The sequence below is a fragment of the Microtus oregoni genome, unplaced genomic scaffold (assembly GCF_018167655.1).
Source record: "Microtus oregoni isolate MIOR12 unplaced genomic scaffold, Mior012 000032F_ref0000030, whole genome shotgun sequence".
NCBI classification, from domain to species: domain Eukaryota; kingdom Metazoa; phylum Chordata; class Mammalia; order Rodentia; family Cricetidae; genus Microtus; species Microtus oregoni.
In genome coordinates, this window is record NW_024543091.1 from 27,137,496 (window position 1) to 27,157,995 (window position 20,500).

Here is a 20,500-nt window from a genome sequence, read left to right on the forward strand (position 1 = left end):
CAGAAGGTAGCATGGGGACTCCATGGATCTGGAATTCCAAACAGTTATAAGCCTCTCTGTGGGTTCTGAGAACTGAACCAGGGTCCTTTGCACGAGCAGGGAGTGCTCTCAACTGCTGAGTTGTCTCCCAGCCTAGTGTGCAAATCATTTTAAAAGAATGTGTGTGTGTGTGGGGGGGGTGTCTCTCTACATAGCTCTGACTGTCCTGGAACTCACTATGGAGGTCAGGGTGGCTTCAAACTCACAGAGATCCGCCTGCCTCCGCCTCCAATGCTGGGATTAAAGGCGTGCGCCACCACGCGGATTTATGATCAGCACACTGGGCCCGTCTTCAGTTATACCGTGTGACTAAGATGCAATTGTCAGCCTGGGTGGGTTCCAGGGAGCAGATCTCTGCTGTGCCCACTCTTTCTCGCTTCTTAGGGTCACCATGCTGATCTCTTTTCTGCAGCAGGCATTTGGAGGGTCCCAAGCATTTCATTGGACAACTATTGTCATTTCCCCTCTAGAAATGGATTAGGAATAAGGGAAGGCCATCCTTTCCATTTTGCCACTGCCCACGTCCACAGCCTACACTTACAGGAAAGCTGACTTAATGCCTACGCAGCATACTCTGTGTGGTTTAGGGAGAAGGATGAACCCTACTTTAGGAATTTGGGCCAGTGGAGACCTCAGAGGGAATGGTATTTCCATATGAACATGCAGAATACTGTTTGTTTCCCAAAGCACGAGTAAAGTCTGGAGTCAGAGGTGTTTGCAGTAGATTCAGGAACAGGGAAGAATCCAGAATGCCTATATCCCGGGGAATACTGGATGGGGATGCAAGTTGGGAGGGGGAGTAAGAAAGTGACTGTAATTAGGTGGGAAATAAGGCAAGGCAGGTCTTGCTGACTTTGAACTGGCAGTTGTGTAGGCGCCTTTTGCCAAGAACTCCCTCTGTGTTCAGACATTTAAAGGAGTGGACATTACGCGGCACCTGTGGCCCAGACACTTGGGATTCCCGAAGTACCGAGTCCTTTGAAAGATATCGCCTCTTAGTCATGTCCCTGGAAATGGACAGCACTTAAGCACTTGGGATTTTGAGTCTTGTGTGAGAAGAGCCAAGAGCCCATGAGACCCTTGGAAATGGGTCATGAACGGCATGCACCTTGTGCCCTTGTAGGCGTGATTGCTAAAGGGAAGTCACCTTTTGTAGAAGAGCTAACACAACCTTGATCCAGATGCGCTCACGGTTTGCACTCAGCAGTCCAGTGTGAATGATGCCAGTCTTCAGCAAAACCCTCGTGTGCTGTGGGGTCAGGTATAGGAGGATCCCTGAATGCATGTCAGAGTGAAGATGGTTACAAGGAGATAGAAGATCTAGAATTCAAAAGCAAGGGAGAAGACGCTGGAACAGTGTTCCGGGATCTGTAATGTTGGTGTGTGATCTCAGAGTATGTTTTCTAGACAGATACTCAGGTAAGGGACCAGGTTCTGTGGCTGTGGCTGTTGACAGAGGCAGAGGGATATGCAACTCTTTCAACTCAAGTGGGGCAGTGAGCAATGGGGCTAGAGTGGGAGAGACGCCGTTCAACTTGTGTCTGTTATCCCTTCTAAATGTGACAGCTGAAAGGGTCACATGCCTGAAAGGACCCAGCTATGAATTGTTTTCCAACAGAGTCTATGCCTTGAAGTGTTTCAGAGGCTCAATCCAGGGCCCTCTGGAGAACTCAGGCAATGGATGTTTTTAGCTTGATGTTTCTGAAGGTTGCTAAATGCTGCTGGAGACAGAATGGTTTGCTGTGACTCCCAGACGTTGTGCTTCAGACAGTTATCCTGGCTTGAGAGAGACTGTGGTGCACAGGCTTTTGTCGCATGGCCACACATATGGCCAGTCAGAGTAAAGGATCTGTGGAGTCTGCTGCTTCCGTTGTGAAGCCACATGACGCGCACCTTGAGTCTTGGAGAAGCAAAGGCTAACCTCACCTTGACTTGGAAAAGCAAATGCACTTCCATGTGCCAACCACCACAGTCAAGGGCATGACATCACAACAGGCAAGGCTGGTGGAGAATGATCTGTAAGCTTCCCAGGACCGTATGTCCCAGGAGAGTCCTGCACAGGAAGAATTTTATACGCAAATAAATTCAAGCAATGCGGTGAATTGTGTGCCCCTCCTAGGAGTTTTATAAGGTTTGCTGGCACACTGAACACTAGGCTATCAAGGAAATTTGGTTGGTTTAGAATTTACCTTTTTTCAAACATGTCATCAAACCATTGTTTGTTCTTTTTTTTTTTTTTCGAGACAGGTTTTCTCTGTAGCTTTGGAGCCTATCCTGGAACTAGCTCTTGTAGAGTTTGTTCTTTTCTGTTTCAGCATCCTCTTTTAGATCCCACACATTCAGAATGACTTAGGAAATGCTCATTTGAAGAATTAAGGAGCTTTCTCAATAGGCCCCATTTCTTTATCAGTTGTGTTTTCTTAACCTCTTCTTTTGTATGTGGATGCATGTGTGTATGTGTGTGTATTCATGTGTGTATAGTTGTGTGTTATGCATGCATGCCTGTAGAGGCCAGGAAACAGCCTTGAGTGTCACCCCCAGGAGCTACCCAGCTTGGCTTTTATTTTATGTTTTGTTTTTAATTTTTATTTATGCATGTAGGTGTGTCAGTACCTATGCAGGTGAGAAGAAGGCATCAGATCCCCTGGGACTGGAGTTGAGATGGTTTTTACTGCTGTGTGGATGCTAGGAATCAAACCCAGGTCCTCTGGAAGAATTCTCAACCATTGAGCCACCTCTCCGCTCCTTGTTCTGCCTTCAGACAAGGTCCTTCACTGGGACCTGGAGCCAGTCAAATAGAACTATCTTCCCAGCTCTCTCTTCTCACTTTTAACAGTGGTAAGCCATCTTTAGCTAAAAAATATATATGGAGTTACATATATAAAATTGATTACAATCTCTCTATCCAAATCCCTCTGCCACCTAGACTCCCTATACCCACCCAAATGAAAGGACTCTGCCCACATCTCTGTGCTTTCCCCTTCAGCCTGCCCATGAACCCAGATTCCCCAGGACTGAGTTCTAATGGGCTGCTTCTGCCTATACCTAAGAACCTATCTCTCCTAAACCAGCAAATGTTAGTAAAGTAGCCTTAATTGGAGGAAGTACATCACATTCAGACCAAACTCCCAGATATCTCATCTACCTCCTCTTATTTGTGGTGTGGCTCTTCTGGCCGTGTGTGTGTGTGTGTGTGTGTGTGTGTGTGTGTGTGTGTGTGTGTATTCATCTGTAGTCTGAATGGAGTTGCAGCCTACAGACTAGATCATGACCACATAAAGAAATAGACCATTTTCTCTCTCCTCCTATCAATCCAGGTATTGTTTGTCAATTCAGTTTTTAAACCTAGACACCACCAGCAGACACCAATGTTCTCTGTTTGGCACAGGAGGTCGGTTACCCCCTAAGGTGACCTATTTTATCCTTTCCCAAACCCAGCAGGTAATTTTTAACTATTCTGACTAAATAGTTCTCTCTCTTCTCCGAATAAGCTCTTCCCAAAAGTGTGTGAGGAGAACTGAACCACTTCCCCCTCCCTCGCCACCGCTTATTTCTTCTGTTACCCATCCCAGTATTGCCAAGGACACAAGACACTGTCTGTGCCAGGTACCACTTTTCACACATTAGCCTCTTCTGCCTCCTCAGGGCCTTCGTGAGAAGAAAGAGATGAGTGTTGAATAGAATAATTGCAGAAAGACCCAAAGACACAGCACAACCTGGTGGGGGGATGTATATACTACATGTAGATTTTCTTTCTCTAGGACAAGGAATCATGGGACCATTTTTCCCACCTTCTAAGGAAGAAGGCAGTGAGCTAGGCTCAAGGGCAAAGGGAGAGGAACTCACAAGAATGTGGGCAAGCTCCCACCACCCCAGGTACAAGCTGGGTGCAATACTAGACATTTTTCTCTCCAAGTTCTCACAAGCAACGGAGATGCCTGTATCTGAAGTGTCCCAGTAAGAGGAAGGCCATGCTCTCCGCCACAAGAGAGCCTGATGGTGTTCAAAAACAGCATCTGAGGGAGGGCCGGTGTTTGGGATGGTTCCCAGCTCATACCACCATCTGTGTAGACTGCACAAGTGGATTCGCCTTTGTGACACAATTGTCCCGTGCTCCCTAGCTTTCCACGTCTTCCCTGAGGGCTTGTTCACTACCCTGTTATATTTTTTTTAATATTTATTTATTTATTATGTATACAATATTCTGTGTGTATGCCTGAAGGACAGAAGAGGGTGCCAGACCTCTTTACAGATGGTTGTGAGCCACCATGTGGTTGCTGGGAATTGAACTCAGGACCTTTGGAAGAGCAGGCAGTGCTCTTAACCACTGAGCCATCTCTCCAGCCCCTACCCTGTTATATTTAAGGTGAAAAGATGGAAATGAGATTTCTGGGATGTGTAGACTCTCTTTGCTTTGGGGGTTTTGGTGGGTTTTTTTGTTTTGTTTTGTTTTTGTTTTTTGTTTTTCTGAAAGAGGGTCAGGTGATCAGAAACTCCAAAGGGACACAGATGCTCCAGATGAAGGATTGAACATGAAATGTAGGTTAGGATAGTAAGTAAATTAAGACAACAAACTAACCAAGCAAAACCCCTCAGTTCAGGTCACTCTCCCATGATGGAGAACATCATTGAGAATAGGGGAAGGATGGAAAGTCCCGAAGAAACTGAGACTGTGAACTCGGGCTTCCACAGGGTGATTATGTTGAATGGAAGGGGACTGTGTACCCTGATGGACACAGAAGTGGGGTTTAAGAAAACAGTTTGGACGGCCCCTGACAAAATTCATTAAGACTCTTGTGGGAAAGGATTTTAGATTCTTCATGACTTGTGCGTGTGTGCGTGTTCCTATTGGGGTGTGTGTGTTTGCCTGTTGGGGTGTATCTGTGTGCCAGTGTCTGTGGACACATGGAGGACAGAGCTGGCTGTTGTGTTTTCCCCAATCTCTCCACCTTAATGTTTGAAATTAGGCTCTCAGTGAGTGTCAGCTCCTGGATTTGGCTAGGCTGGCTGTCCACTGCGCTTCAGAGGTCTACCTGCCCTCACTCCCTAGCGCTGGTATTGCAGATGTACACGGATGTACCTGACTTTTCCACAGGTGCTGAGGACCCGAATTCAAGTCCTCTTGCTTGTGTAGCAAATACTTGACTAACTGAGCCCTCTCCAGACCAGCTTTGATGGTTTGTCGGCCCACGAATAAACAGGGAAGCCGGACCAAGACCAGGGCAAAATGTGTTTGTGGTGTGGGGAATCTTGGGTTTAAGGTCAAAATGCCTGTAACAGAATGAATGTTCAGACCTCACAAGGCTAGTGAGCTGCTCTGAAGATTAAAGGGATGAAAAGGGATTGATTATTGTCCTGAAGAGATGTGCAGTGTAAATATGGTAGCTACCAAGGAGCTGGGGGAGAGCCAGACAAATGTCAACATCTTTAAAACACAAGATGGTCCTAGGTAAAGAGCTCCAGGCAGCTAAGGTTCACAGTAGCTTCCTTTTAGGTCTAGAACTCTGCAGCTCATCTCAGACTGACCTGTGAAAGGCCTGTAGTGCCATGAAATGTTAAAGGAACATCTAGATTTGTATTGCATTCATAGTCCTAAGCAATCTCTCTTGGTTGTTTGTCTCATCAGTTCATGGGCATTCTGTTCTTGGAAGCTTATTTTAGGGTAGGCTGTGCTCAGCTTGAACAAAACCGTAGCAGCGGCGCAGGACCACTGGACTAGAGTTGAAAGTAACTCTCCCTTGAGAAGTCCACTCTGACTCTTATTTGTGGCCTATTTTTCCCTAAGTGCCTTTCATTTTATTAATCCTCGTGCTTTAATTTATGCTAAGAATCCTTTTTTAATAAGCTCCAACTCCACTTCAAAGGAAAAACAGAGCACAGGAGGGAGAGAGATGGCACGGCTTGCCCCGGAGGAGGACAGGCGCAGGCTGGCAGGAGGAGGCAGCATCCCTTCTCTACTGCTTTGGAAAGGTAGAACTTGCTGCTGTGTGTGACTTTCGGTGGCAGAACTTGACTAATGAGTTGAAGTAATGGGAGGCATTCAGTCCACCTGGAGGAAAATTTTCTAGAAAATAGAATTGTCTCCAGATGCAAAGAGATCCCATCGCTGCAAATGTTCTAGAAGGCAGCTGTCAGGCCTCATAAGGAGGTGCAGATGGGGTTGCTGCAGTAGGGAAGAAGCGTGGACCCGGTGGTCCACGGTGCCCAGCATCTGTGACTGTTCCACCTTGTTCATCATGCATAGGATTAAATCTACAAGGAACCTTTCCAAATTAAGGCCCACTGTTCATAGCTACCCAGACTATATCAAGGACTTGGAAAGGAGCTTCCTGTCACCAGGTATTGGCCAATCTGTGGTCACTTCTGATTATTAGAAACTGACGCGTTACTTAGTCACATTGTGTGGTGTGTTATTGTGGCAAGTGGCAGTAGTGATCTCTGTTGCCAACTCAACCATCATGAACTAATTCCGCAAGCTTCTCTCCTACAGTTGTTTCTAGAACAGTTAGCAGCAATTTTCTATCTTCTAAATGAGATCACACGCCGTCCAGAAATAAATTAAGGGAAGCACATGAAATGGAGGTGTATTAATTTTTCTGAACTCATTTGTTTGAAGTGTTTCCACCATCATTTAGCTTCAACTTCTGTTTTGGTCAGTTTCTCACTGCCTGCTCCTTTTCTTCTTTTTACTTCCTTTCATTCCTTTCATCTCTTTTTCCTCTAAGAACTTAAAAATTTAAACCTTCCCAGAACTCAATTAGCATCACTTAAAGTGGGGGGGGGGGGGGTGGCAAAGTGTTGAAGCTCCTGTCTTCGAAACTCACTGGAGCCCGGAAACCAGATGTGCAGCCAAACATTTGGTTTTCGTTTAGAGGCAGAAGTCAAAAGGGGGGATTGATGCACAGGTGTGGTACAAAGCTGGTCTTAAAAAATACAGATGTTATTAGTGTGGGGCCCTAGGGACCTGGAACAGAATGTAGCGAGCCACCCTCGAGGTGAGACAATGGTCATAAAACAGCTTGTCTGTTTGCGAGTTTTGCTGAGCTGTCTCTGCAACATTTGGTGACTATTTAATAGCACCAACAGCTCACGGGGCTAAATTGCTAACATTTGGGGAGCAAGGTTATGTAAAACAAAATTGAATTATGAAAACAGTTTCCCACTTAGCACTGGAATTTCTTTATTTCTGTTTGTTTTTTTCCTCAAAGGAGACATTTACCAAGTCCTACCCAGCCGACACCAGTCAATGTTCAAAGACCCCAAACAGTCAGCCCACACCTCTGAACAACAAGGCTCCCTATTGTCCATACCCAGTTCTAGCCCGAAGCCTGGAAGCAAGCTTGGTTGTGAAGGGTTCTAAAAGCCCTAAGTGTCCAACGTAGCCTTCTGAAGACAATTATGGTGCTGAGTTAACCCATTTAGCCTATCCTAGAAGGGTGAGCAAGAATTATTTAGATGTAGAGACAGTGTGAGCTGATAAGCAAAGCTTAAAGACAGAGAACTTACAGGTGAAGTGAAGCTGTGCACATGCTCACAGCAACAGGCCTACTTCCTGCTGTACTTTTCAGGACCCCCCCCTTCTGTGATCGCACACATATACACACATATACTTCACCTCACAGCGGCTATGAATAAACCAGATGCAAATGTGTGGACATGGATAGATCTCAAAGCAACATAAAGGGATGAATGCTCTGAGAGATACAGGACCATTATGCAAGCTTTCAGGAAAATGCAAAACATCCATTTGAGAGCACAGATATATACCCCAGGTTCCCAAGCCTCCTCTGAGGAGCAGGAAGCAGTGGAGAAGCATCCAGAAGGTTCAATATTAGTGCTGAGATGTCTCCTTAAAAAAAGAAAATACCTTGGGGCTAGTGAGACATCGAAAACGAGATCCTGTAAGTTGTCCTCTGACCTTTACACGCACAGAGTGGCATACGTGTACATACATGTATATATGTGTGCACACGTATAATTCATACATACATACATATATAGCTGTAAACTAAATAAATAAACTAGGCTATTTTAAGCAAATGTAAACATAAACTAAATTAGTGGGCCCTTCAATATGACTTTTTAATACTTTTCTATATCATCACATATTTTGTAAATTCAGTACAAAGTCAGACTAGCATTCACATACAGAGAAGATGAAAACACCCAGAGCAGGATGAGGTGGCATCTGTGGAAACAAGCTGCATCTCCAGTCTCAAAGAGGACAGAAGGACCAGGAGAGTCACATCTGAATGACTCACGGTTCTCCTCCAGCGGCCGGCTCCTAAAGTCATACACGCTTTCTGTGGAATGCCTTAAGTCTTGATCACATTCAGCTTAAGTGCTGCAAAGTGTTCCTGCTTGATGATAAAATAAGTTAAAATTTCCATTGCCTCTAGCTTGGTACTGTAGGACTTGACATGTGTGGTCCCAGGCAGGATGTACAAACTAACAACACAGACACTTTTCCACTTCAGGGAGAGGTTTTAATAAGTAGTTGTTAATACAGACCAAAATAGCCAAACCGAACTATTCCAAACCCTAAGTGCTCTCAAATATGGACAATTGGAGCGTCAGTGGGCCATCGCAAGTGAATGATCCTACATCCAGCTTCAAGTGACAAGCTACCGCCAAAACATTAAAGATACTGTATAAATTGCTTTCAGGGTGTGTGTGTGTGTGTGTGTGTGTGTGTGTGTGTGTGCAAACTTGAAATGTTATGACATGCAAACTTTCTTTTAGGTCCTTAATGTTCTTCTGTTTACTTGTTCACTAACTATAAAGCATTTGGGGGTAGAAAACCAGAAGGATGTAACAGCCCAATACTTCTGTACACATGCATTTTCACTGCAGTATTTACTGACATTCTGACTAGCTCAGTACTGTTCAAGTCCTGATACAGGGATTGCTTTTAAATAGATACACTTATCTACTGTAACTGGCAGAAAAATAATCGCACATCTGTTGATGGTTTAAAAGTTCCTTTAGGAGTGAAGAGATGGCTTTAGAAGTGAAGTAGATGAAGCGCTAGAGGTGCAATCATCCGGCATCCCTATGGTGAGAAAGGAGGCAGAGGCAGAAGACTCCCCCAAAGCTCACAGGCCAACTAGCCCAGTATATGCAGCAGCAAACAAGAGACCTTGCCTCCAAGGTGAGAAGCAAAGAGCAGCATCCAAGGTCACCTACCCTCTGAGCAGCAGCCGTGGATCATGGCATGTGCATACCTGCATTCACGTGCACACACCTGAGCATGCACCCACGCACACGCACGCTCACACACACACACACACACACACACACACACACACACCACAATAAAAAGTCCTGTAGATGCCTTCCTGTCGCGGCCGCCATCGGAGAGGAGCAGCCATGGCCCTGCGCTACCCCATGGCCGTGGGCCTCTACAAGGGCCACAAGGTGACGAAGAACGTAAGCCAGCCGAGGCACAGCCGGCGGCGCGGGCGCCTCACAAAGCACACCAAGTTCGTGCGGGACATGATCCGGGAGGTGTGCGGCTTCGCGCCCTACGAGCGGCGCGCCATGGAGCTGCTCAAGGTGTCCAAGGACAAGCGCGCGCTCAAGTTCATCAAGAAGCGGGTGGGCACGCACATACGCGCCAAGAGGAAGCGGGAGGAGCTGAGCAACGTGCTGGCCGCCATGAGGAAGGCGGCGGCCAAGAAGGACTGATCCCCTCCCCGTTCTCAATAAACGTTGCTGTGGCGCAAAAAAAAAAAAAAAAGTCCTGTAGATTATTATGGAAGCTCAAGAGCCATTTTCTGTGAACATAGCACTATATAGCAAGCATAGGTTTATTTGTGCTCTGAGGAGATTGTACTTCCATGTTAATTCCTGCTTTGCTGTAACGGCTGATGTTTTTTTCCTTGTGGGTGTGCACACAGGCAGGACAAGAAGTTGTGTGTCTTCCCAAGACTGTGTTGCTAGATTTCTCAAGCCTTCATAGTGACCTCGACCCATTATGGCAGATTCCCACTTGGCTGTTAGTGTGACTGTAAATTAATGTGATTTTGAGCTGACCGTCTCAAGAATAGAGACCGGAGGTGTGATGTGGTTGATTTTGGAGAGGCTGCTTCCAAATCATCTCCACTGCCAAAATCTGGGATCAGTTATCCCGAGGGCTGCGCTGGAGGGCTGGGTTTGATTTCGGAGTCTTCCTAATTGATGGTAGAAATCTCACTTTATCACATGCCTCACAGATTTTAGTCTGAAGGAATTAATCAAAAGGCTATTTCTATAAACACTTTTATTGATTCATCATTTCTGAAATCATGCAAATTATGAGTCAGTCCTATTTTGGGCAATAGCAATTACTTATAAAAGCTGCTAGATAGTTTCTGTCAGGCTTAATTAAGCCTTTCCTACTGGAGACGGTTTTGAGAGCTGTGAACTGTTGACTGCCGGTACAGTCTCGTGTGCTGTTCTCAAGCTGGAGTCTCCACCGGCAACAGTCGCTCGGAGGCATCAGTCCCTGAATCTGGAAGCCAGTTGACTCCCTTTAGACAAATTCCATCTTTCTTCTTACCTCACCCCAGCTCGGCATTTGGTCTGATGGGTTATTTATGGGTAGGAGTCACGTTTTCTCCCTAACATGTTCTAAATCTTTACTTTCTTTCCTCTTCTTTTTTCCTTCTTCTTCTTCTCCTCCTCCTCCTCCTCTTCCTCTTCTTTTTCTTCTTCTTTTTTTGAGATGTTCACTCTATATTTTATTTCCATCCTTTTTCCAGTTTTAATGGTGTGCAAGTACTTAATCTGGGCCTCAGAACAGCGACGTTCATTCTCAGGAAGTTCTTCTAATGAAGAACTCGTCAAGGGAGCCCTTTCTAAAATCTGTCTTTAAACTGACTTATGTGTATGAGTGTTTTTGCTGAAGTCAGAAGAGGGCATTGGATCCCCAGGAACTGGACTTAGAGGTAGTTATGAATTGCCATGTGGGTGGTGGGGACTAAACCCAGGTCCTCTCCGTAGCAACAACTGCTCTTAACCACCGGATCCTCTCTCCACTCCATCTTTCTTCATAAACTCAATTATGACCAGAAGAAAAGCTAGACCTTTAGGGAAGTCTTTGATCACACAGTATTAGGGATGTAGGAAAATGTTGGTGGAAGTAAAAGCTCAGGGCAGGATCAGATGTGTAATTAAACTGAGAGGCAGTGAGGTTGCTGGGCCTGCATCTAACTGAGAAGATTCTGGAATGAAAAAGAAAGTAGGGTGGAGCAATCCAAACTATACCAGAACAGGGAGGCAGAACATGGGTGCCTGTTTGTCACAGCCTGGGTCATCAAGTCCCTAAATAATGTTAAGTGGAAGAAAGATAAAATGACCCTATGCCTTAGGAAATGAATTTGGGATCATCAGAAAGAATTATTGTAAGGAAAACAAAATGGGGAAAAAACCCAATGAGAGAAGAGAACTATGAAAAGTAAGGCTGCCACCAACGTGACACCAGGGGGCGCCATGGCTGGCAGCTCATTCACTGCATCTGTGACCAACGTGCCCTGTGCTTTATATGGATTATTTGAAGAGAGAAAAGCTGTTTTATCCAAATCAATAGTTTCTTCACATTCAAAACCACACGTGACTTGCCTGCTTCCAATTCTTCCCTCCAGGAAGTCCTCCCTGACCCTCCAACGGAAAGTTCTATGTAATTTAAAATGTTTTGCTTGAATCCCATTTTCCAGGGATTTCAGTTACATGTTTTCCCCTAAGTAAGCCCTAGGATCTTGACCTAAGCCGTATGAAAACATCAGGGATATTTTGGAAGACAGACATGAGAACTGGCCAATATTTATTTTGCCTCGGTACTTTGAAAATTTTAAGGAAAGATCTCTGTATTCCATTCTAGGTATTTAATAAATAAGCAGAAAATAAAATTCTATAATGGTGAAATATTTGCAGGCCAGACAGGTGTCATTGATTGGGTCCCTCAGGAAACAGACTTTGACATTGCATATATTTGAGCATCTTTGGGGACAGTCATGGGGAGGCACAACAGAGACCTCGGCCGATACTTCTGAGTTCAAGAGCCAAGGTGGCCTTTCAGAGGGTCCCAGTGACAGCGAGGCAAAGTGCCAGGGCTTACCCTTCCACCAAGCAGTCACTGAATGTTGGCTGCCCTGGGATCTGAGCAAACCAGCTTCCTGTCACCAGTGACAGGTCCTGGGTATTCACATTTAGCTGTGAATCTCTGACTTCAGTCCTTTAGGGGATCGCAGTATCACACCAAAGTATCTGCCACCACAGTAGTGTGTGTGTGTGTGTGTGTGTGTGTGTGTGTGTGTGTGTGTGTTACTTGTATTCTATGTATACTGTAGTGGGGTTCAGGCAAATTTTCTTTTTACATTGTTTCTGGGTTGCCCGAGTGAGAACCCTTTTCTCGTGGCCAGTGAATACCTTCGATGACTCAGTCTATTCAAGGGAGTCTTCAGAGTGAAAATCCCCTCATAGGTGAGCTCAATAGGAAAGATCATCTTAGGGGAAGTAGGAAGTACAGTGTAGAGATGGGAGAGGAGGGAGTAGGAAGTAACTGTGTAGAGATAAAAGAAACGATGGTAGCTGTTTGAAACACCACAACCAAATGAGGGGACGACAGGAAGGTTCAGGATGGCATTAGGAACTAGAGACGACTCAGGGTTCTGTGAAGTCTCTAATCCTCCGAGGTCTCTATTTTACTTATTTTCATTGCCATATCCAGTACTCTTAGGTGAAAATGGCCCAGTGTTTATCTTGATTGGTAGCCTATAAGCAGGAATGTGCAAATATAAATCTGTCTCTTTTATCCGTGTATGCAATGAGAATTAATTGAGCATTAACTAAATTCCTAAGCAAGACGCTTGAAGTACAAGATGAGGAAGATTCCGTGTCTGCCTGCAGGGCGCTCACAGTCAGGAGGACAGAGTTAAGAGGGAGAAGGGCATGGGAGTAGGATGGCACAAATTGACAGTCCCTGGGCTCCACTTGGAGAAGGGGTGGGTCTTCCTGAAGGAAGTCTGAAGGACTCAGCAGGATTGGAAATAGGCAAATCCAGTGTGGTTTTTTTTTTCCCCCTTAAAATTTTGGCAAATCTCTCTACCTAACTTAGGTCTTTTTATCCTATGACAAGACTTTTGTACCGTTTCACATAAAGATAGTATCCACTGTCCATGAGCTGATTTCTAGATACTTCATGCTGTTCACTGCTTTTTGGAGGAACATTTTATTGTATATCCTCTAACTGTTGGTTATATAAAATACCTCAGAGTTTGGCAGCTATGTCCTGCAGCATCATAGTACTCTCTGATTCTAAGAGTGGAGATGCTATTGTTTGGGTGAACAATCAAAAGCATAAACGGTGGTGCTCTATGTCACGGTCTGCGTGCTCACAACCTTCCAATAGTTCGCTAATCTATTGGTAAATGTGTGACTCCCTTGGTGACATCCGAACCCTCCTGATCCAGTCATTTCCAGAGGCCCCATCTGAGCACTTCTACCCTAGGACCAAGCTGTCAACACATGAACCAGGAGGAGTGGCACTTTATATCCCAGCCACACCAATGGGAATCTTTTCTATGCACATACACATATGTTCATGTTGATGTTATGCAGGTGTGTGTTTGTGTGTTCACATGAGTGTGGAAGTCAGAGGTTAGCCTTGAGAATCATTCCTCGGTCACTATCCACTTTGTTGGGACATAGTATCTAGCTGGCTTGGTGCGCAGTGATTCAGCTATGCTGTCTGGTTAGTGAACTCCAAAAAACCTCCTGTCTCTAGCTCCCCAGGGCTGGGATTACATACCGCCATGCCTGGCTCTCTGTTTGTTTCTTAGTGGTTGCTGGGGAATGACTTCAGCACCCATGGAAAACCTCAGCACTTAGAGTCGCAAGGCAACCCCGTCACCAACTGTGCCATCTGCCCCATCCACTTTCTTTCTCCGTAGTTGAATCTGGTGTTTGAGAAGAGCGAGCTGTGGCATTGGGTGACTAGTGTCTCATGAGTATTGGTCCGCTCAAGCTTTCTGTCTGTTGGCTCTAGCTCTCGTTTTATTTAGGTGAGCACTGAAGGAAAGAAATAGACCCAGCTGGAGGTTACGAGATAATAACTGGTGTCCCTGCTGCTCCTGAGGGAGAGCACCCCATTACTAGGCCGGCAGAATATGTGTTTCTGTGAAGGGGGACCTAGATGTCCCTTGTCTCATCAGGGAATCCGCTTGTCCCAGCGAAGGGTTCCTGAGAGGCAGCTTCTGTAGGTCTGTGTAGTGGAAACTCAAGGACATTTTTACCTGTGACTGTGACAATGACTCTCGGCTCTGCCCCTGGCTTTTCTTGATCCCTAGGCCACCAAGGGCCAGTGCTTCAGAAATGACTTCTTTGAAGAAAATCCAAGTTTCTCTAAGCTTAGGCTGTCTTTCTGTGCTCTCGGCTGCAAACAGCAGCCTATCACTAAACCAGAAGATTAGGTTTTAGAAGGAGATAGATACCGCAGAGCTCATAACAGTCTCCCTGAAGAGCTTGAACTTGCTGGAAACTGTAAGGAGTCAGGAAGTCTATTATGAGGACCACCTGTTGAAGCCTGGCTGGGAATGGTATTGAGGGCTATGTTACATATCTTCTTAACATAAAAGAAGTCCCCACTGAATGAGGATTATAAAGCATTGCCAGTGGAGTGTGCTGTGCCCCAGCAGGAAGTGGCCTTGGGTTCAAAACAAAGGTTTTTCCCGTTGATCTGTGTCTTTCTCTTCTTCGGGGGGGGGGGGGGGGAGGAGTGGCGTATCTGGGGGTTTCCAAAGGTTCATCTCCTTGTTCTAGGTAGAATTTTGGTTTTGACTATGAAATGGAAGACAAGCAGGAACCACAGGCATTCTGCACCCTCAGGGAGACAGTATTTTAGAGGGGACCACACATAGCTAACCAGACAGATATTCACTTGGTCTTTCAGCGCCCCACATTCTAACCTGGGTAGTTGTGTGACTGTGGCCCCTTTAATACTGTGTAACAGCCCTGTGAGTTTTCATCCCCGTCGTAAATATGAGAATGCCTGAGATCAAAAAACTAACTTAGCCTAGGTTATGCGATAGCTAAGAAGCCTCCAGATTCCAGCCCTTGAGTTCCTGTTCTGACTTCTTTCAGTGATGGACTACAATATGTAAACCAAATAAACCCCTTCCTCCCAAACTTGCTTTGGTCATGATGTTTCATTGCAGCAATAGCTGGCCTAACTAGGACAGTCGCTCATGAGAAAACAGAGTTGGCCCCGTGTTCCTACAGTTGTGGGGGACCCCCACATTGACCCCGTGAGCTGCTTGTCCTGCTAGGGCATGAGAGGGGCCTCCCTAGGAATGAGGAGGGGGCCACAGTGATGGAGATATGGATGGGCTGCTAGCCATTCTGCTCATGTTTACTGAGTTCTCTAGTGAGCAGGAGGCTGTTCTTAGCATTCAATTGAGAAGAAAAGCAAGGCCCTTTGGTACCTGCTGCAGCAAGTCCAAACCCTGTCTTCACGCTTCCGTGGTAAATGTTTTAACTGCTGAGCTATCTCCCCCCACTGTTTTTGAGGCAGGGTCTCATGTAGGTCTGCCTGGTCTCAAACTGACAATGTATTTAAGGATGACCTTGGATTTTCCTACCTCCGCTTCTGGGTGCTGGGATCATATTGTGTCCTGTTCACCTCCTCTAACCATGTTCGTCTGGATAGTTTGACTGACTCAGAGCTGGGGACATGAAGCGTAGCATGATTCATAGATATACCCCCAATTATTCCCTTGTGGTATTGATTGACATGCTTTCTTCCCCCACACTCCATATCCCAAACCCCCAGTTTTCATCCTCTCTGTAAGCTTCTCTTTGCTTTTCATGTGCCCTGTCCCATCCAGATCAAATCCGTGTTACCCGCAGCAACCAGCGCACCCTTCAGATGTGCTGACCACAGCCTGGGTACCTGCTGCCTTATTTCCTCTGTGCTTTGCCCACACAACAGAGTAGGAGCATCTGGGCCTTAGGATCTAGGGAGGCACCTTTGCACATGTGGCCAGGTCCCCCATGTACTCATCCACGGCCTCTGTCCACCCTTGGCCAGTATCTATCTCCTGCTGTAAGTTTGAACGTCTGGATAGTTTCCACTCTGCAGGCTCCAGGCGTATATGCCTTTGAAAGCTGGCTCCATTTCTATCACAATTGTCCTCTTATTTAAATGTGTTGCTATCTAACTGTACTCTGAAGCACCCCCCACACACATACACCATAAAACAGAAACTAAACAGACCAAAAGTAAATAAATAAATAAGTCACCCTTTAATCAGTTCTCACTATCCTGATGGGGGCTTCAGACGAACCCTTCGCAGGGAAACGGACGACCACATGGCTGTTTGCGGGAGGGGAAGCAGGCATGCTAAGTCGGCCGGGAGCACCACTCTGTCTTGTCACGGCACCGCCTTTGATCTTTAATTTGAGCCATTCTAGGCAGAGCTCAGTGCACTCTGAAAACACGCTGTGTGATTAAAAAATGTGCGCTCCATCAGCCAAAACATTTGTTTATATTTTACCCACAATTTCAGGGTTCTTGTTTCTTGTCATGCTTTCCCTGAGAACTTTCTTTGTGTGATTAAAGAGGTGTGAGCACTCTGAGCATGGCTGCGCGGGAGAATGTGAAGTTGGGGTCCCTGGTCTGAAGTCGGAGAGCTGCTTCACCCCACCCTCTCAAGTGTGGAGGCCATAGGACATGGCCAATTGGCTTCTACTGCATTGTTTAGGGAATAGCCACAGGAGGTTGGGAATGCAGCTCCATGGTGTGTGCCTTGCTCTGCATGCCCAAGAGGGGAAAAAAAAGAACGGTAGCATCAGCCTAGGATACCCAGGCAAGAAAGAGCCTCACAAAGACTAAGGCCCCTAAGCAGGGCCCTCGGATCCCCTGGGCAATTGGAACTCATGAATGCGCGTCTCCGTTGCTGACAGTGACTTCTCAATAGTAAACCATCCTTTGCCACAGAGCAGCCCTGTGCATTGGAGGATGCTCAGCAGCATCTGCAGCCTCTACCTTCACCCACAGCCACTGTCCACCAGATGCCGATAGCATATCCTCACTTGCTGCCGGTTGTAGGATCAAAATTATCTCTAGACACTTCCAAATGTAGCCTGGGGTGAGCAGACTTCCTCCAGTGAAGAGCTACTGCACCGGATAGGCTTGCATAAGGAGCTCCTGGCAGAAGGGGAAGCGTCTGATGGCCAGAGCAGTGGGCATACAACATGGTGTCCCGAAGAACACTGAACTGGTCACCATGGGCAGGCGTGCACGGGGCCGAGTAAGGCTATCTTGGGACCAAGAGTTGAGTACCCATCACCTTCAAAGCTCCCCCTGCCAAGATGGTTCTAGCATATATTCAAGGCAGAGAAAGACCTTTGGGAGAAGGAGGTTGACTGCATGGCCTCCCTGAGCTTGGGAGTCAGAAAGGGAAGGGAAAGAAAGAGCGACAAACAGCCTTACCAAATGCCTGTGTCTCTTTGCATGGCCTAGCTTAGTGACTGGTAGAACTCAGGGATGAAGGAGGCCTGTGCTCTAGTTTTAATTCTAGGGTATCAGGGAAAGAAGAGCTGTGGTGACTTCTGGGTGACACCCCATATACAGTGTGGCACTTAGCTCCAGCTGTTGACTTAACACAAACCTAGAGTCACCTGGAACGGGGAAACTCACCTGAGAAATTGCCTTCATCCTGTTGGCCTGCGGACATGTCCATGGGGCATTTCTCACTATTGTTAATTGGTGTAGGATGGCCCAGCCCACTGTGGGCAGTACCATCCCTAGGCTGGGAGACAGCACTCCTCTGTGGTTGCTGTTTCAGTTTCTACCTCCAGGTTCCTGCCATCTTGAGCTCCTGCTCCAACTTCCCTCGATAGTGAAGTGGAGCCTCTAAGATGAAATAAACCCTTTTCTCCCCAGGTTGTTTTTCATCATGGTGTTTATAACAGCAGCAGGAAGCAAAGAACAACCAGGCTGTGAGAAGAGAGTTTCTTAAGGGGAAAAAAGGGTCTTAGGGACTGAGGCTTGGAAGCTCTGGGAAGAAAAACAGGCAGAGATAGGGCCAGAGGGAGCGGTGTAGCAGTCAGCCCTTCTTGGTTCCCGTGGTTCTAGTTAGCTGGGAATTAGGAAAGGCTTCAGAGTATCAGTGGAGGGCAGCAGCTTAGTCAGTGAAGAGCTTGCTGTGTAAGGCAGAGAACCTGAGCTCAATCTCCATGTTGAAAATCTCGGTGCAGTGATGTGCGCTTGTAAACCCAACTCAAGAGAAGTGCAGACGGGTGGATCCCTGGGGCTTGCTGGCAAGCCTAGTGCAATCAGCAAGTTCCAGGCCAAGGAGAGACCCTGTCTCAACAAGATCTGAGACATTCAAGATCGCCATCTTCCCTCCACAAGTGTGCCTGACACATGCACATGCATCCATGCACACACACACACACACACACACACAGAGAGAGAGAGAGAGAGAGAGAGAGAGAGAGAGAGAGAGAGAGAAGGAGAATAGTCTTGGGCATCTTGTGACAGCCCGCTGTCTACCTTTGATATGTAAGGTTCATGCTAATGAGAGAAACCAAGCAAATAAGATGCTTTAGCATTCTGGTTTCTAGGTTTCCAATCACAGCACCCAGGGCCCCAAGCTACAAAATGTGTGACCATTTCACACTGTTATTTCTGCTGTCACAGGGAGATGGTGCATTTAGTTTCTGTATTTGTGTCTAATTAACTGAAATGGCTTAGGGAAATGAATGACTTGACCTCACTGGGCCTCAGTTTTCCCGTCTATCAAGTGAGAAGTCATCAGACCTACTTCCGAGGAGACAAAGAATTCAGTAAGATAACCCATGCCAAACACGGAGGCCAGAGGTCGTGGCTCAAGGGACGTCAGCTACTACCAGTAGTTATTCTTGGGCTCTGACATCCAGAGATGGAAAAGTCCTGTTCTGTGTTCCATGGAAATGGTTTCTGAACGTCTGCCTTCCCTTCCTGCCTCTGTTGGCATTGCTTGGTCGTGGCCATTAGTCATCCTTCCTAGGATATCTACCTTTCTCTGCCACGCAAATGACCTTTGTCCAGGTGGCTTGTCCATTTCCTGAGGTTTTCTGCCACCAACATGCTAAAATCCAAATACCATGTGGTCAGAACAGATCTGTAGGCTCTTCTGTGGTCCCCCAGCATGCTGGAATCGTTAGCTGTGGTTCCCATGACCAGAGAGTGGTGATTAGCTGATTGGCTCCCCATGCCGGATTCTGAATGCATGTTTGCTTTCAAGCAACTCTGAGTGTTGGTCAAATGGACTTCCCTGTCCATGGTTTATGTGTTTTGGATGAAAATGATGCACTTTTTTCCCCATGTTATGTTTTAAATACAAAGTTTGGTTTTCCTGGCAAGTATTAGGCGTGGTTGGGAAGCGTTGCCTGGTCCTGATGACTTTCTCTCCTGCTGGACCCTGTTTATTTACACTAGCAAGACAACTTCTCAAGCAGCTTCCACATGAGATTTTTTTTTTTCCTGGTGACGCAGAGGCAGATGATGAAGGCTAGTTCGTGAGTGAGGGGAAGCTGAAGTCAGGGTTCTTTCTGCTCTTGTCTGAGCCTCTCCCTGCCACAAGCCCACGAACAGCCGGCTGTGTGTGAGGCAGTTGTATTGTGCAATGGTTGTTTTCCTCAGGTCTCCACAGTTTGACATCTTACTTGGCAACTTGCCCTTCATTTGAAAGTGAAGTTGGGACAGGAAAGAAAAGAGAACATAAAAGAAGACAGACATAAAGGACAAATGGCCCGAGGCGATGGCTCAGTTGGTAAAGTGCCCACTGGGCAAGCATGAGGACCTGGGTTCAAATCCTACTTAAAAGCCAAGCAAGATAGCGTCTGTAAACCTGGCACTTGAGGGTGGGAGTTGGGGGGAAATGGACAAATACTTGGGGCTCACTCTCCAGTCAGACTAGCCAGATCAGTGAACTCCAAGTGCAGTGAGACGAAGAACAACCTAAGACTACACCTGACAATGACTTCAGGCACAAACACATGCATACATACACACTGGAGGGCTCATTACTACCTGTAACTCCAACTCCAGGGCTGCCCACTTCTGACCTCTGCAGGCATCTCACTCATATGCACAAACTACATGCAGAAAAACAGATACATGATTAAAAATAAAGTCATGTGCCAGGCAGTGGTGGCACACGCCATTAATTCTAGCACTTGAGAGGCAGAGGCAGGCGGATCTCTGTGAATTCGCAACTACAGGCTCCAGAGCTACACAGAGAAACCCTGTCTTGAAAAACCAAATATTGATGATGATGATGTCTTATTAAAAAAGAAATTGTCCCTCCCATGCAACTGCATTTGTGTGTATACGATCCACCTTCCTTCCTATCTCCCTTTCTCCATAGTCCTCCCCATTCAGCCTCTGGTAGCCACTCTTCTCTTCTTTCATCCCCTGAGATTAATCTTAATTTCC

At 46.4% G+C, this 20,500-nt stretch overlaps 2 protein-coding genes across 3 annotated transcripts in view; both read left to right on the forward strand.

Moving 5' to 3' along the window:
• LOC121466073 (thrombospondin type-1 domain-containing protein 4) overlaps positions 1 to 20,500 on the forward strand; it is a 182,728-nt gene that overhangs the window by 48,007 nt on the left and 114,221 nt on the right. The gene's annotated exons all lie outside the window — the stretch shown is intronic.
• Positions 9,383 to 9,778, forward strand: LOC121466074 (60S ribosomal protein L36-like). The gene has a single exon (XM_041679591.1). The coding sequence runs from the start codon at positions 9,409 to 9,411 to the stop codon at positions 9,724 to 9,726; it is 318 nt and encodes a 105-aa protein (XP_041535525.1). The 5' UTR covers positions 9,383 to 9,408; the 3' UTR covers positions 9,727 to 9,778.